Source organism: Podarcis bocagei, assembly GCF_964188305.1.
Source record: "Podarcis bocagei genome assembly, chromosome: 3".
Classification (NCBI taxonomy): domain Eukaryota; kingdom Metazoa; phylum Chordata; class Lepidosauria; order Squamata; family Lacertidae; genus Podarcis; species Podarcis bocagei.
In genome coordinates, this window is record NC_138127.1 from 35,750,842 (window position 1) to 35,769,173 (window position 18,332).

The 18,332-nt window shown below is 41.4% G+C and overlaps 1 protein-coding gene across 4 annotated transcripts in view; it reads left to right on the forward strand.

Moving 5' to 3' along the window:
* Window positions 1-11,026, forward strand: part of PRDM1 (PR/SET domain 1) — an 86,369-nt gene extending 75,343 nt beyond the window's left edge. For all 4 annotated transcript variants that reach the window (XM_081186589.1, XM_081186588.1, XM_081186590.1 and 1 more), the window contains 4 exons: window positions 3,048-3,297; window positions 5,812-6,857; window positions 7,491-7,619; window positions 7,857-11,026. In XM_081186589.1, the coding sequence (XP_081042715.1) occupies window positions 3,048-3,297; window positions 5,812-6,857; window positions 7,491-7,619; window positions 7,857-8,432 (2,001 nt within the window). In that variant the 3' untranslated portion in view covers window positions 8,433-11,026. The remainder of the gene's footprint in view (window positions 1-3,047; window positions 3,298-5,811; window positions 6,858-7,490; window positions 7,620-7,856) is intronic.
* The last annotated feature ends 7,306 nt before the right edge of the window (window positions 11,027-18,332 follow it).

Consider the following 18,332-nt stretch of genomic DNA (forward strand, 5'->3'; position numbering starts at 1 on the left):
GCCAGCATGACCAATGATGGGAGCTGTAGTCCAACAATATCTGGAGACATAATGTAGGCTACACCTGTCTTCATCTAACTTACCTCACAGGATTGTTGTAAGGTTAAAAATTCAGAAGTTGTTGGACTACAACTCCCACCATCCATGACCACTGGCCATGCCAGGACTGATGGGAGTTAGAATGGAAACACATCCAGAAAGCCAGACATTCCCCATCCCTGGGCTAAAATAACAGATATGTGCCTCTGTAATGCCTTAGGCAAGATGTCACTTCTTAGCGCAATAAATATTATAAAAAGAATTTAGCTTAAAAAAAAACAACAACAACACACATCATTCTTTTTTTTAAAGGCTGCAGGAAGAAAATTTCCGAAGACACGAGTGTCTAATGTCAAAGCTGTCAGGTTTCTTCCATGCTAGAGGCTTACTAAAGTATACCAACTGCAATCCACTTTACCCAACCCAATCCTTCAACAAAAGGGCTGCATTCCAAGTACAAATAAGTTTTAATTTAGGATTCAGGGTGGGGGATAGTTGCATAGCTTAAACCTTTGTGTGGCGGCGGCAGGAAACTGTCCTGCTGCATCTGAGTGTTTGCCACGTATCAGATCATTCCAACATCACATGTCATTCTGAAAGGTGGCAGTTTAAACATTGTTTCCATGTTTTCCTTTGTTACATCTTAATGATTCAATAGAAACAAGTGTGACTTGATTCTCTGTTCTCCTTAACCATTAGTATTTTTTCAATAAAATACACTTTAAGGAATCTCCTGCACTGGGAGATGCCAGTTGGCATCTGTCATCAAGTCTTTTCAGTACTCACATCGGGAGAACTAAAGAAAGGTTCAGGGCTGGCCCTACCATTAGACAGAGTAAGACAGCTGCCTTAGGCAGCAATTGCTAAGGGGCAGCGAGCAGTGGTGAGGTGTTGAAGGGTAGACTTTTGTATGCCATGCATCAGTACATGGAATGGAGCAGGGTGCCATTTTTTCCTTCATCTCAGGCAGGAAAATATCTTGGCCTCACCCTAGAAGCATGCATGCTTTCAGACTAGTCATTAGCACATTTAAGTAATTAAACAAATCTTACAAAAGGATTCTGACTATGCAACAGGATGTTATTCCAGACTTTCATTGAGGAAGCTAACATCATGCTTGTGTTATGTGCCTTCTGAAAAGTCTTGGTATTTACTTTTGTTTATTCTTTTGCTTCACACACTCTCCAAGTAGAAAAGGTTCTTTCCTAAGGGCCTGAAAACAGTCTTGCACATGCAAAGGAAATTGTGGAAGATAATTTCCCACATGTCATATAAAAGACATCCTGATTTGGCTGGCAGGAACAGGAACATCTGTTGTATGTAAGCATAAATGTTCCATTCAAAATATACCCTCTAAAAAGAGAAGGCATGAATATGCTGTGCAAACTCCAGGGTGATGTCATTTCTTGTAATTGCTACAGTATGACTCAGCACATTTTTAATCTTCCACACGATACACGGAAATCTGGTGAGGTGGCAAAATAAAGTTTTATGAGGCGATTTGATCTTACGGCAGTGAGATGTGTGTGTTTTGAAGAAAGCAATACAGTAAATTCTACTAGCTCTGGAAAGATGAGTGGAAGTCACTTGGTCTAACTTCGGAAAGTAGTTTCTATCTGTAATAGAAGTGTACATCAATGGAACTCAGTTCCTGGAAGCTTGCAAATTGGAGCTAACAAACTCCTCTTGAGTGCATAATTCTTCAGGCTTTGTTCCATCTTTCTCATAACAAAAACACCGCAAAATCTCTCAAGCTTCTTTGATGAAGCCACATGTATTTCCTCAGCCTCAAATGACAGGAAGTAAGAAAGTGATTCTGGTGTTTACTGCCTGTGTTAAAAGGCCAGCTTTTGTTGCTGCTTTTTTTAAAATGACTTCTCAGTCGATTCTTACATCAAACAGCATTCAGAAGAAATTGAACGTGCATGTCAAAAAGCACAGGGAAATGGTGCAACATTGCATTCGGACATGGGAAAGCCAAACTGAAATTCTATCCCAGCCATTACACTAATCTATGGCACTAACTTCATGGAGATTTTATTTTTAAGTAAAACGAAACAGGGATGCATATTGTCACTGGCCCAGAGCCCTTTGGAACAAGGCAGGAAAGAGGGGAAAAAACAAATATTTCCTATTTGAACATGATGACTTGTGAAACTTTTTTAAAGAAACCTCACAACCTTATAGTTACCAGTTAACTATAGTTAACTGTGCCATAGTTTCAGTGGTAAACTGAAAGCAAGGCTACACTACAGTCTACAGGTACAGCTTTGTCAGGAGTTTTCTATATTCACTTTCATATTCTCAGATGCACACTGGAAAACAAGGATATATTGAATCAGTACATTATTTGTTCTTCCGTCACATGCTGTAGAGTTATATTTTCTCAAACATACCAGCTGAGAGAGAAAAGTGTTTCTCTTACTGTCACAATCTGGCCCCCTTCCAGATCTCCAGTTAGTTATACAAAATACAGTTCACTTTACCCCACCAGTCCTTTAACAAAAGGGCTACATTCCAAGTATGCTCAAGTGTCATTTTAGGACTTTGGGGTGGTTGATATTTGCGTAGCTTAAAGCTTTGGGGGGGGGGTGGTAGGAAACAGCAAGTAAAGAGGCCATAAGGGGGGGGGGGGCGGGAAGACAAGGGCAAGGAATTGGTTGTGACATAACCATGCTAATCAGTCTTTACAAAAGTGACTCACCACATTATTGCAAGCACACAGTCAGACCTTAAGTCAATAATACCACCCACTTGTTGACCAGCAGTCCAAGAGTCTTAAAGCAGAGGCACTGAATACTGAACTTTTAAGTAGTATGCTTTCATTTGAATGCTAAGCATCAAAATACACAAGGCATCAGAAAAAAGTTACAAAGCATATTCCATTTGGATCATCTCCTACAGTCTATAAAGGGTACTTACCGTCCACTAGTATATTTCATTGCCTTTTTTTAAAAAAGGGTTCTTTTCCATTTATACCTTACATTTCTATCTTCCATTCTCTGCAGATATATTCTGGTGGTGAACTTCTCCACTTCATTGATGGATTTAATGAGGAAAAGAGCAATTGGATGCGTTATGTAAACCCAGCACATTCTGTTCAGGAGCAGAACCTGGCTGCTTGTCAGAATGGAATGGATGTCTACTTTTATACTATCAAACCCATACCACCTGGCCAGGAATTGCTTGTGTGGTATTGCCGGGACTTTGCGGAAAGGTTACACTATCCTTCCACTGGAGACCTGGTGATGAATATAAGTAAGTAGATTACAGCAGACTTGCATGCAAATAATGTCTTTTGCCAATGGGGTGTGTGTCTAAAATATGCATTATACCTACACACAAAATTTACCATGAAGTTTGCTATAATTTAGGGCCTTGACACAAGAAGATAGTAGCTTTCACCCCGCTGCAAATTGAAGGCTGCAAATTGGGGACCTATACCTGGATCATGACCACAGGGATGACACCCTCCTGGTAACTAGAGTAGGTCACCCAGCACACTCATGGTGGTTCTAGATCATGGCCAAACACTTCAGCAGAATTTGTTGTGAATGTAATTTGTTTCTAAATGGGTCATGAATGATGTAACGATAAACATCATCTCCATTCTTAGCTTGTCTGGAAATTCTTTTACCTCAGAACTTCTAGGTTCTCATTCATCTCACAAAACAGATGCCTTATTTAGAACAAAAATGTGAATCAGCATTATTAAAATCCTCTACTCAAAATGTTCAGCAGCATTTACTCAAGAAATTACTCTGCACGCCCACAGCTATTTTTCAAGGTCTCAGGGGAAAGAATTAGAATTAAATCTCTCAGGCAACTATTAGGAGGGCCACAAAAGAAAGGTTCTTTAAACTAGATCTGGGCAGAAAACGATTCACTGTACATTTGCCATTTATGTTGTTTCACTGAGCACTAAGTGGCTATACTGGTAAAAATGCTTCTCAGATTGGGTATAACTTGTGATGAAGATATGCTAACCTTACAGTTGATCTGTATGTATTAAGACAAGGAACAGCATTTTTTTGGCATAGAGTGAAAACTCGTAGAAACCATGGCTTAAATTTAGTTTATGAATGTGAAGTGGGGGAAGCAGGTGCTTTTTGTAGGCGAGGATATAGGCTTAATAGGGATTTTTGCACAAATGACACTGAACATAAAGCATATTGTGAAGGGACCACAAAAGACTCACTTCAGTACTTCACTGCATGTAGCGTGAACATACTGGATCAGTATGTGAACCAGCAGAAACGTGCTCTGGTTCCTGTAACTTATCTAGGAGTGTTGTGTTTTTCTCTGATATTTACCTTGGTGTGTGTGTGTGTGTGTGTGTGTGTGTATACCACCACAAATGACAATTTTAACTTCTTGCCTTTCTGACAAGACTTTGCTAGAAGGCTGATAGGAGCATGGCAGACTGTCTAATAGCTCCACATCTATCACTCCATTCTTCTGCTATGCATGTGCGCATACACACATCACTTTTCATCTGTTCCTCTGAATTTTTTTTCTAAGTTGCTGGCTTAATGAAGAGCTAGCTGATCAAAAGCAAAAAAATAATAAAAAATAGGAAGATAACTCTCCCCCCCCCAATGCCTCTAGGAAAATGTGGAACTAGCAAACTCTAGACCAAGTGTTGTGTAGTGGTTAGAGTATTAGACTAGGGCATGAGAGATCAGGGGAGACCAAATCCCCACGCAGTCTTGAAGTTCAATGGGTGAACTTGGGCCAGTCACTTACTGACCCACAGGGTTGTTGTGTGGATTACTAGGTATGAAGCCTAATTCAAAATGTTAGATTTTGGACAAGAGTAACAGTAACAACTGAATCAAGAAGTTCAATGTTATCACTTTTGGGGTTATATATCACACTACATGTGTTAATTAGTTTACCAGTGACAGTATATTTGTCATTGGTAAATTAATCATGACTGTTTCTTGAGAATCTATGACTGTTTCTTGAGAATAGTATTTTGGCTCACTACAAGTTTTAATGCAGTTAGCAATGTTGAAGCAATTATCACCAATCTGCTACTGTAAAAGGTGTGCCTACTTAATATTTGTGTAAGCTCTTATTATCACTGATTGTAATTTTTGCATCTTATTACCATTCAGTTCCCACCTTACAATTTTCTCTCTTATGCCTAGTAAGATTTCATTTCCTGCATCTGAGGAAGTGGGTATGAGTCCACAGAAGTTCATGCCACAATAAATTTACAAAATTATTAGCTAAATCAACAAAGTCTTTAAGGAGCTACAATAGTCTTTTTTTTGCTTTTAGTAGCACCTCTTGTGTGTCTCACCCATAGTTCTGTTATTCATGCATGATTGCAAGGCACTCAGTCACCTTTTAAAGTGATGAGTGTTGAAACTTGTTTGTTTTCGTTAGAAGCAGTCGAGGGAGCTGGAACAGCCAAATCCTTTTGCCTTAGAAAGGTATATAGTAAGCTGCCTTGTTATCTACAAAGTATGCATCAGGTGCTACTGTGTTTTCTGTAATCAGTTTAATCCAATAATATACAAGAAAGGTGAGACTAGAACAAATGTAGCAGAAATAAACTGACTGGATCATGATAATCACCCAGGATTTAATAAGTAGCTACTGAGTTTATTTCTGTTGAGTTTAATGCTGTGCTAGTCCATCCACCAATGCAAATACCTAGGAATGACTATTTATATGTGTATTTTAAGGCAGAGGCTAATGACCAATGTCTGTAAATTGTCTTTATTGGCCTTAAAAATTCATTGCCTTGTTTTTATATTTCAGCACAAAGCCATGTTAATCCAAAGCAGCCAGCTAATGACAAAGATGAACTTTATCTAAAAACTGTTCCCAGAAGAGAGCACAGTGTGAAGGAAATCCTGAAAACTGATTCCAGTAATCCCAAAGGAAAGGAATTATTTTATAGCCACATTTATCCACATACTCAAGAAAAAGACTTGGAGGGCTTGAGAAAAAATTGTAGTCCTGAAAAGCCTTTCTATCCTCGTATTGTCTACCCAATCCGACCGCCCATCCCTGAAGATTACCTGAAGGCTTATAGGATTGAGAGGCCAAGTTACATTGCCCACTCACCTATCCAGTCTTCTACCACACCAAGCCCCTCAGCAAGAAGTAGTCCAGACCAAAGTTTGAAAAGCTCAAGCCCTCACAGCAGCCCAGTTACAGTCTCACCCCTAGCTTCTATGACTCAAGAGCACAGAGAACCTTATCCTTACTTGAATGGACTCTATAACTCAGAAGGATTAGGGGCATATTCTGGGTATGCACCTTCAAGCCATCTCCCACAAGCCTTTCCCTACCACAAATTTTTGTTACCACCATACGGCATGAGCATCAACAATTTCAACCTCTTTCCAAGGATGTATCCTTTCTACAGCAGCCTACTCAGTGGAGGAAGCATCCCCAATCATATGCTGAACTCCTCTCCAGGACTTCCAAGTTCCTTGCCATCTGATGGAAGCAGACAGCTGCTGCAACCTGACCATCCAAGGGACTTCCTCATCCCTGCACATAACAGTGCCTTCTCTATCACAGGGGCAGCTGCCAGTATGAAAGACAAGCCATGTAGCCCAACTAGTGGATCGCCCACAGCGGGCACAGCAGCCACTTCAGAACACATAATGCAACCTAAACCTACCTCAGCAGTGTTGGCTGCCACCAGCAGTGAAGAAGCCATGAATCTTATCAAGAGCAAGCGAAACATGACTGGTTACAAAACCCTCCCATACCCACTGAAGAAACAGAATGGGAAAATTAAGTATGAATGCAATGTCTGCTCGAAAACCTTTGGTCAGCTCTCTAATTTGAAGGTAGGCCTTTGAAGGAAAGTATCATTTCTAGACCTCATGGATAAACAAACAAACAAAACCCCAAACCAATCTGGTTACTGTCTCTCTGGAAAGTCTTTCTTAAGCACCTGTTTGTTCTAGGCTTTAATCACCTATGTTGGTTTTAGTATAGTATCTTGATATTGTGGTTTGAGGTTTAATTACCTTTTGATATTGAGCCTTTGAGGTTTAATTACCTTTTGACATTTTCAAATGATAACTCCCTGCAACAATTGAGCAAGTTGATTTTAGCATGTAGTGGACATAAGCTTTTCATTCTCATTCCTTGTGGGGCTTTTGTTCTGATAACTGCTAAGTGAGAGCATCCATGGAATAGCCAGATTTAATTTGTGTTCTTCATTGGATCATCAATAAGTGCAAAATGGTCCTAGAAACTTGGAGAACAGTTCCACTGCTGCATTTTTAAAAAACTTACTTTTTAGGGAGCCTTTTTTAAAGCCTATCTAAGTTAACTGTATATGGTGCAACTTTGTGCAAAAATAATAAAAGCAACAGTGCCTGGTATTTTAGATACTCAATAAGTAGATTAGGATATTTAACACACTATCTTGGAAGCTATTACGAAAGTATAATAAATGTTCTGTTTCTTAAAAGGTTCACCTTCGAGTACACAGCGGAGAAAGACCATTCAAATGTACTACTTGCAATAAAGGATTCACTCAGCTGGCTCACCTCCAAAAGCACTATCTGGTACACACAGGAGAAAAGCCCCATGAATGTCAGGTATGTCACAATTAGTGTATAATGAAATCATGACTTGGGTGCAAAATAACATTGAGGCAGACTTGAGCACACAACTGGAACACACAACTGTTTGTTGCTGTCAGTTGTGGTTTTCTAAATGGAGATAAATGAAAAAGTAAAAAGACTGGATGACACTTTTTCAGAATTACTTATGCATTTTCAAAGAGCAAACTACCACCTTTCTTCTAAGGTTCTCATTCTCTCCTCCCTGATCAGGTCTGCCACAAGCGATTCAGCAGCACAAGCAACCTGAAGACCCACCTGCGGCTACATTCTGGAGAGAAGCCTTACCAGTGCAAGCTTTGCACTGCTAAATTTACCCAGTTTGTGCACTTGAAACTGCACAAACGGCTCCACACCAGAGAGCGCCCGCACAAGTGTATCCATTGCCACAAGAGCTATATCCACCTTTGCAGCCTCAAGGTCCACCTGAAAGGCAACTGCCCTGTTGTCCCTGAACCCACCCTTTCGACAGAGGACCTCAACCGGATCAATGAAGAGATTGAGAAATTTGACATTAGTGACAGTGCAGACAGGCTGGACGATGTTGAGGACAACATTGACATGGCATCTATAGTAGAAAAAGAAATACTTGCTGTGCTTAAACGAGAGATGGAAGGAGCTACTCTTAAAGCATCGCTGCAGAGGAACCTGGGAAATGGGCTGGTTTCCTCAGGATGTAACCTTTATGAATCATCAGATATGTCAGTTGTGAAGTTGCCTCAAGGTCATCCACTACCTCGGGTACCTATAAAGGTCAAGCAAGAAGCAGTTGAACCAATGGACCCTTAAATGCTGTGGGGTGTGCGTGTGCGAGAAAGAAGTGAGTGTGTGTACACATGTGCATACTTACATGTGCATTCGTATGTATGGCAAAGTGGTTTGTGTTGTTGTTTTTTAATTTATGACTTGGCAAGTCAGGGTGCCTGTAGCAATTGCTTGTATATAGTGTCAATGCTGCAAAGCAATCTTGGCTTACAGTAGTTTATCTTACTCCATTTGAAAGAAGGAACTCCAAAGTTGTATTCTCAGGGCATGAAAAGAGGCAAGGACTGTGTATTACCTCTGCTACTTCCAAAAAAGACAATCTTTTATCCATAATCATTTTCCAGTAATAATTTATTATGCAATTTACCATTAACAAAGCAATAGATAGACAATATTCACAATGATAGGAAGTTTCATTATAAGGTTGAATATAAGTGTTCATATATATATATATATTGTCTTGTGGCCATTCTTTGTATAATTTCTTCCTGTGCATCTGTTTAGCAAATTAAAAACCAGCAACCTAAGATTGATGGGGAAGCAAAGGGGGGAATGTTACATTCCTGATTTAGAAATTAGGTTTTTGTTTTGCCAAAGGTAAATACTAGAGTTTCCTCCAGTTAGAACAGTGCTGTATAACTGAACAAAGTGGGTAGAAGTGTGAAATTGCCCCAAAATGTATGCAGCAGCCAAGAGGAAAACGTCATACTGGTATAGGGATAGAAAAGAGTGATGCGGTGATTTTCTGTCTACAGTACCTCAGTGTCTAAGATGAATAGGAAAGTAAAATCATCTGCCAGAAATAATGCATCAAATAGGTCTTCTAAACAAACATGTTGCATACCTTGACATTGAGAGCAATAGTATTACAAAATTACTTATTTTTTTCTTCTCACAAACTGTTTGTATACATATGCAAGGAATAATATCCCAAAGATGCTGTCTGAAAGGAGAGTATTGCTGAGATTTTTGCCAGTGAAGTACTAGGGGGGAATCTGATTCCTAGGCTCCCCGGGAAAGATGTGCCAGATCTCCCCCAACCCCATTCCCTCTGTCTACTTTCCTTGGGTAGAAGTTGCTAACAAAGTCCTTTCTTAGCATACTTTATTGGTTCCCCACCCTTTCCCTATATGACTCAAGATTTCGCTCAGTATTTGTATTAGTACGTTTTGTGGTTAATTTAATTAAAGATAAAAAGGGCATTGCAAAGTTGCTGAACAACAGTTACCTCATTGAGTGTGTCCAGTGGTGCAGAAGATGTTGTTTTATCTAATGCTTTGCTACTTTAGAGAACAAACCAAAATGTGCAGAGGAGAAGATAGAAGGCACATTCTTTTCTTTTTTGTAAATCTTTTTTTGTTTTGCTAAGCCCAAAGATACCATGTCGGCATACAAGGTGTAGCAAAGAATACATGTATATTTATAGATATTTATGCCAATATACCATGTATGTGTGTGCATGCGTATATTTTATACCAGTTAAGTTTGTGAGACAAACCTTATAATGAAATCTTACTTGCATAGCTTGCTTCACCTTCCAAAGGTATGACTTAACAGCCTCCAGCCCATGCTACTGTGCTAAGGAAATCAGTAATTTAATCCTGAGTCTTAATCCTCCAAACCATTACTCACAAACAATTTGTCCACATATTATAAAATTCCCACAGAATTCTGTGAAGATTATGTGACTGAGTCTTCTATCCCTCTCATATTCTTGCGGAAGACACTTGTCTGTGGGGGGGGGGGAAACACATTAAGAAATCGTTGCTGGGGGGAAAAACAAAATCTCGCTCACCTATGTATGGTATAAATATAATACAGAATGGTAATTTGTTTTTATTGTGCAGTCTGTTGACTGGATCAATAAATAGATTGATTGAGATAATACAGATTGGTAAAGGGTAGGAAGAGCTGTTTAAAATGTCGAGTGAAGTCTGCCATTGTTTCCTCTGCTTCTTAAAAGGTGATCGCGTGATCACATGTACGTAACGGAGGGGGAAAATAACAGCGTTGTTACACCCTGTTCTACTGTGTGTATATACATTCCTATCTCAACATAGTCTTAAAGAGTTAGACTGTTTCAGAAATGATATCAATCTAATGCCTTCTTATTTAAGATACCAAACATATCTCTGGTCTAAAAGTAGCTCAAGGAAAACTTTAAATATAGCTTTTTTGAAGGAAGGGCTACTGTTCATTACATTTCTGCTCCCGTAAATTGTGAGGCAAACATATTTAAATGTAGCAATGTTTCATAAATGTAGGATTTAACTGTAGGATAAACCAAAGTACCACTACTATGACTGGACACACTGTTGCTTTTATTAATTGCCTGTAGTGCTTTCCTGTATTTGATACAAAATTTTACAAAGATTTATATGCATCAGCTTTAAAATTTGCTTCCTTTATGTCCAATCTTCTCCTCTCAGTTTAGGACCTTTACATGTGAATGTAGCAACAATCAGTGTTGTTTTTTTTTAAGAACAGGCTCTGACCAAAGTTAACAGGCTTTTTACTTTGCTAGAACAAACTATCTTATGTTTACGTACTGGTTTACATTGTTATTTATGTGCAAAAATGTCAAAATGTAAATTAAATATAAAATGTTCATTGCTTTACCCAATGAGTCAGCTCCATTTCTTAGATAACTTGTGGTATTTCATTTCCACTTCTCAGTAACATAAGGTATATGACAGGTGAAGAACGTTTCTCAGCCGGATGGTCACATTACCTTGTGGGGGAACTTCCTGAAGCCACATGCCACTGGGTAGATGAGACCACAGACAAAAGTGTGCAAAGCCCTGTAGCAAAACTTAGAGGTTTCCCCACATAGCTCTGTCCAGGCAAACATAAGGCATTGTTATAGTTTTTATTTTATTATTTATTGATTTTGTATACCTCCCTTCATCTGAAGATCACTGTGTGGTTCACAACATAAAAATACAAAATGAGAACACAAAATGCATCACAAAACAAAAAGAAACCCATAACCCTGCTCCCACAAACACATTTAAAAGGCCATAGAATGTTAACCAGCTAAAGGCCTGGTTACAGAGAAATGTTTTTGCCTGGCGCCTAAAGATATGTAATGAAGGCACTAGGCGGGCCTCCCTGAGGAAAGCATTCAACAAATGGAGCCACTGCAGGAAAGGCCTGTTCTGGTGTTGCCCCCTTCTGGGCCTCTGGACAGAAGCACCCAAAGAAGGGCCTCAGATGAGAACCATGTTGGCTTATAGGGAGTGAGGTGGTCCTTGAGGTATTGCAATCCTGAATAGGCTCCATGAAGTGGGTGAGGGTGTTCAGACACTCATGTCAATGACGTGAGCCATTTGGATGTTCCAGAGATTGACCAGGGCTTTGACAGTCATATCAACTGGAAAATCCCCCAGAGCCATCTGGAAGCCTACTGGATCCATCAGCCCCCACACAACTGTACAGAAAGCCTGAAGAAAGAACAGAAAATTTCTATAGACCACAGCAACTCTCACTGAGAGCCAGTGTGGTGTAGTGGTTAAGAGCGGTAGTCTTGTAATCTGGGGAACTGTGTTCGAGTCTCCGCTCCTCCACATGCAGCTGCTGGGTGACCTTGGGCCAGTCACACTTCTTTGAAGTCTCTCAGCCCCACTCACCTCACAGAGTGTTTGTTGTGGGGGAGGAAGGGAAAGGAGAATGTTAGCCGCTTTGAGACTCCTGAAGGGGAGTGAAAGGCGGGATATAAATCCAAACTCCTCCTCTTCTTCTTCTTCTTCTTCTTCCCTCCCCAACCTTCAAGTCTGACAAAGTTCTGAGTACCCAGGTGAGACCAATTCCACCCTGCTTACTCACCCAGGTCTCGGTGGTACAGGCCAGATGGGCCGCCTCATCCGTAATCATATCATGGAGGTGTTACTCAGAGCCAACCTGGCATTCAGCAACAGCAGCCGCAGACCTGAGGGCTGGCTGATAGGACAACCACAATTCCCCAGATTGGAGGAGGGTCTGTCAAAGACACATTTCAATCACACACAAAGGAGGGCACATAGCAGGGCCCTTTTCCAGGACACTCCATTCCATTCTTCCTACCTTGAGGCTTCCACCACTCTGCCCCAAAACAGGCACTCAGTTTGACTGCTTGAGCATGGTCAGTCCTCATCGGGCTGTTTTGGGGCATCAAGTTGCTTCTTTAGGTTTTTAACTTAAATTATGTTTTCGTTTTTCAATTTCTGCAAACCTTGGAAGCAACCTTGCTACTGGAAGGAATTTTTTTATTTTGACTATGGCAGACCAACACGGCTACCTATCTGTAACTGCAAATCTTGGGTTCCCCTGTGCATGCTGATGCCACCTTCCCCTCCCCCCTGTAGCCCCATTTTGGCTTCATTGCCATCATAAAGAGGACTTGAGTTTGCTATTAGTATATACAAGGAAGAGCCACAACAAAACCTTGCAGTGTGGAATGCGCTTCCACTCAGACTTTCAGCCAGCAAGCTATTTCCTTTGTGAGGATATACAATTCCATGTTCTCTCACTGCTTTTCCATTCTCCCCTGCTGCACAAAAGATTGGGGGGGGGCATTGAACATGCTCTGCTCTTGTTAGGCTGTATTTGGGTTCCCTGCCACCCACCCTCACCCTTTATGGGCTTTGCTTTTCTAAAGCATTTTGCATGTTGACAAACCGGTCTTCTGATAAAGCCACTTCCGGCCTGCCCAGGAGGTGGGGTTGCAGGCTTCACGCCCACTCCACGTGAGCGGGGGCTGGTTTCAGCCCCCGCGAGAGCAGGGGAATCCCGGCCGCGTCATCCACCCAGCCAGCCAATCGGGTGGCTGGGGGGACGTGGCCTGCCCTATTTAGGGCCGGCGCGGGCCGGGGCTCGCCCTCTTTTGCCGGCTAGCCCCCACGTTTTCCCACCCTCCCTCCCCTTAGGTAGGATTCTGACTTTGCTATGGACTTCGGTCTGTCGCTGCAAGGGGCATGGTAGGAATATTTCCCAATTGGCAATTTACAGCCATTTGGTTTTTCACCTACCTCATAGCAACTTGTCACAACTCCTCGGCATTGGCGGTTAGGCATTGGTAAGAAGGGGTTAAGAGGATAGGGGGGGAGGAACGCCATCACCTCCCCCCAGTGAACGAAGGGTGGTCCAATAAAGGACTCTGGGGGCGTGGCCCTGTCCGAAGCGGTGACCCTGGGGAGCTCCTAGTTGACGTGCCTCAGCAGGAGACTCCCCCTCTATGGTGTTAACCCCTCCCGTGTCTCCAGCAAATGGGCTGGAGCCGGATAGTCGATAGGACCAATGCCTAAGCCAATGCCTCTCATTCCTGAATTCAATAAAGTTGTGGCCTAATTCGCCCATTTAACCTTAAATTATGGTGTCTGGTGTCTTTATTTTTGGTGGGGGGCGGGAACTCGCCACGCAACTCTGCTCTTGGTTATGCATTGTGCTTAAGTACTATAGACTCCAATGGGCTTTCAGCATGCCAAGCTTCTCCAAAATTGTATATTTTCCTTTGAGAGGGGAACATTTGGAAATTGTTACATTAGATACCTAAAGCCGCTGTGTCTCTGTATTGCAGTTTGTTTTCTACCTGGACAGCAATAGTCCCATATTCTGCATGCCAGACAAGTCCTGATATATTTTTAAGAAATTAGATGTGAATACAAGCTAAGTCTCAGAGAGTCACGAAGCATTCTTACTTCCTTCCCTCTGCACCAGTCTCAACTGCATAATAAACGGGACTTTTCCCACAAAGCTAATTCCACATTTGCTATTTCTATCAGCTAACAGCAGATCTAAAACAGGATAGGCCATGTGGCATCCTTTCCTATCTAAACTGGTAGAGGAATAATGTTCCTTTTCATATTGAGACACTCAACTCCGTATGATGTTTTAAAAGTATTCCTCTGTCCTCTTAAATTCATTTAAACATCTGTCTCAGGAATTTGAAAAACTGCCAACACAAAACTGTGGAGTTAAGAAAACCAGAACACCTTTGTCATAAATGTGCCAAATGGTGCATGTTATACTCCTATATTCTACAGGTTTTTTATATAAAAAAACAACACACACACATACACAGGTACACATACACACACACACCTGAGATTAACCATTACCACCATAAATCATACTTCATTACTTGGCAAAGAGAGACATTAGTGCTGGAGAGTTATGTCCTGGGGTCACTTGTAAGCTTTAGAAGATGTTTCATAAAACACATTACAGTCAAAAGGCAAAGTGTATTAGAGCCAGCAATCTCATCAGGCTGCAATGGGCCAACAGCTGCTGCTTTTGCTGTTCTGTCAAAACTGAAGCCAGTTCCCTCTGAGAACAAAATCCACTGCCCTTCCTAAGATTAAAAGAAAGCAATTAATAGACTGATTGGACTTGGAAGGAAACACCCAGTATAAGTAATAAACACTGCTGATAAAATTAAGCCCTGGCATTATCAATTGCCCCTTAACACTGCTGTAGGTTTCTACAACTCTCATGGAAGATTATTTATCACAGTGCTGTAATAAAGATGCTTACTGGTTTTATAGATGCTCACTTGTGCTTTGCCAGTTATTCTTTTTTGGAAAGGAGTTTATATACCGAAGATCTGGGTGCTGTAAGATGGAAGGCTGTTGAGCATACATGGTGTCCTCAAGCCTCCTTTTGCTGGAAATAATCTACACATCATTCCTGCCTAGGGTGGAAAAGGAACCCACAATCTTGCTAGAACAAAGAGGACCGCCATGCCAGCCCCTACTAAAGGAGTTTTATACACAAGTGGGATAGTAGTAGTTTTGTGTGAAAAAGACATGTACAATAGGCATTTGAGAGCAGGTTGGGAACACAGGGTTGTATCCAATGCTGGCTGTACTTAGCAGAGCCATGGAAATGAATGAACATGACTAACTTAAGAACCATTAATTTCGATGGGTCTCTTTAACTGGTAAAACTTAACTGGAGAAAACCAACAGTATTAGCAAGGCTACCAGACCAGCAGCAAATTTGTAGCAGGAGGAGTCATCCATATTAGCCACGCTCGAGTTTCTTAACAGGCAGCCTCTAGATTTTTTGGACTACATCAGCTCCAACGAGCATGGCCAAAACATTTAGAGAACACCAGGTTCAGGAAGGCAGTTATAGAGTATCTTTCAGTGCAGCTCCTGAGAAAACTGAAATGAGAACTCTTCTTTTCTACTGAGGTAAAGAGTACCACAGTTGCTTCATTGAGAGTTTGCTCATTGTTTATCCTCTTTGTGCACTCTTGCCTATCAAATGGTCAATGCAAAATGAAGCCAGGCAGCCCCATGAAGCCTCGGTGCTCCTCTAGATATAAATAACTGACAGAATTTGCCTCATTTTTAATCAGCTTCCCCATCACCACCAGTAACACACACACACACACACACATATTATTCAAGGCCCATCTGAGCAGTCTTATTTGGCCCAGTTAGAAGAAATTTGTTTTCTCAAACTGTCAGCAAATTTGAAAGGTGGAAGGGTACATTTTTTATTATTAAAAAAAGTGAAAACTGGGCTTATGAACAAGCAGTTTAAAATGCTGTGTGGTCATGAGGTTTTAAAACACTCTTTGAGTCGAGTCATATGGAGAATTGCTTTTGCAGGACCTTTGAGCTGGAGTGCGAGGCTCGTGTTCTAACCTCCCTTTACAAAAATGAGTGCATGTCGTCTCTGTGGGTGTGAAGTATCTTTGCTCTCCCCTACTGGCAAGTTTCATTTTGATTTGCCTTCAGAAACCCTGAGGACAATCTGTGCTTGACTTATCACCACAGAATATTGACAGCATGACTTCATCACAGATCCGCCCAGCAAAACCTAAAGTGCCTTTCTACAATAAAATTAAGTGAGTCAATAAAGTCAGTCAGTTTGCTAGAAGCTGCCTTGGAAGGTGAATTGTAATATGGAACCAAAGTGCCTTTTTAGTGCTCTGCCAAACTTCCAGCAATATTCTACCTTTTCTCTTAACATTGGTAACAACCAATGATGAGTAAGGAAACATCCTAGTAAGCCTTGTTATCGCCAAAACTCAGTGTATTTTTCAGTGGGCAAGAATAGGAATGCTGCCCTGTGCACTGGGCCTTAAGACATTAGTAGTAGTTGTGGTGATTGCCGTTGGCATCTGTCTGTCTGTCTCAGGAGACAATTGAAAAGTGTGCCTTCAGAGGTAAACTCAAACTGTTGGAGAGTTACATTGCCTGCTGCTGGGGCAGATGCAGATATCTGGTTGCTGCTACAGGTGCATCATGGCATTTCTTCTCTCTGCACTCCTCCCAGCGGTCATTCCTTCTCTGGTAACTGCTGTAGATACACAATCTGTCTGTCCCCAGGCACTGTATTCGCCTGCAAGGGTTAATGTTGCCAGACTTCAGGTCACGTTTGTAGACATCTTTGTAGGGTAGATTTGGTCTGCCAACGGGCCTAGTGCCTGAAACCAGCTCCCCATTGAGATTTCTTGGGAAGTTTGCCATCATCCATTCTGTGTACATGACCAAGCCAGCGTAGACATTGCTAAGACAAAAGTGCAAACATGCTGGGAATGTGGGCTCAGAAAAGCAAATCTTTGCTTGCTGTCTTGGCAGGTGATGCCCAAAATCTTCCTGAGGCAATGCATAAGAAAGGCATTGAGGTGTTGCTCCTGGCGGGTGTAAGTGCCCACAATTCACTTCCATAAAGCAGTGTGCTCAACATGCAAGCCTGGCAGACCTTCATCTAATAATAATAATTTCCATCATCTGCTTCTCTTTCAAACTGAGGTCCCTACACTATGATTCATGATTTCTTTATCTGGTTACTCTTCACATTCTTCCAGTTCAGGAAACCACCAGTAGGTTCATTTTATCCCAGTTCTGTTTATGGGAACTGGTGGCACTTGAGATGTTTCTTGAGTTCCAGTTCCCATCAGTCCTAGTCAGTGTGGCCAATGGGTAGGGAGTTGGAGTTCAACAACATCTGGATGGTCAGAGGTTCTCCATGACTGGGATAGGGAGAGAAATAGGAGCATGTAAGTATTGTCTGTTTCAACCTACAAAGGTTTTGACTCAATCAGTTTGCTCCAGATTCAATCAGTGCATCTCCCATAACTTGCTGCTGAAATCCTGTAGCTTTTTAAACTTAAGTGTTTAGTTTAGGCCAGGGTTTAGTTTTGTCTTCTTGGGCTTTAGTCCCTCCAGATAGCAATAACGTAGCATCACTGGGAAAGCATCACAGAAGAAACTAAAGCAGAGGGAATCCACCAGCAATGTACCAGTACTGTGCCAAGAACATGTTGCAGAAGATACCTGCAAGAAAACACCAATCTGGAGGGAGCCCTGGACTTCTTCCGTACAGGACAACTGCTGCTAGACTTCTTGGGGATCTTAAGCAAACTTTTCAATGCTGATTGAAGTGAATATTGAAGAAGATTTTGACTCTCAGGCAGTGAACTGGGTATTTTCATCTTTTTCAGTTCTACATATGGGCTCCAGGCTGAAACAGACACTGTCCTCCCTCCATTCCTCCACCCCTCCATCACTTCTCCAAAATGCATTATCTTCACATCAAAACTACAGCTGGTCCTACAACTCATCCCAGAGAAACTTATTATCTCTCATCTGTTGCCAGAAATACTCCACGCCATTAGAGGGCTGGAATCTTCAAAAATGTGCTGAAACCAAGTGGCCTATCACTTCATGTAACTTAGGAACAAATGGGTATTGGACTGGACACTCATCTTTGTTCCTGCTTCAGATCTTGAACCACTCAAAGAAATAAAAGTTACATTTTCTTCCCAAACCAGAGATCATAGCACTGTTCTTTGAAAGGATGATGAAAGGGAAGCTTCTTTTTGCATTACTCGATTTTGCCTGACATGATATAACGAAATTGGAGCATCATTTTTTATTCCTACATATATTTGCCACTCTTGATGATTTCCAAATGCAGACACCTATGCTA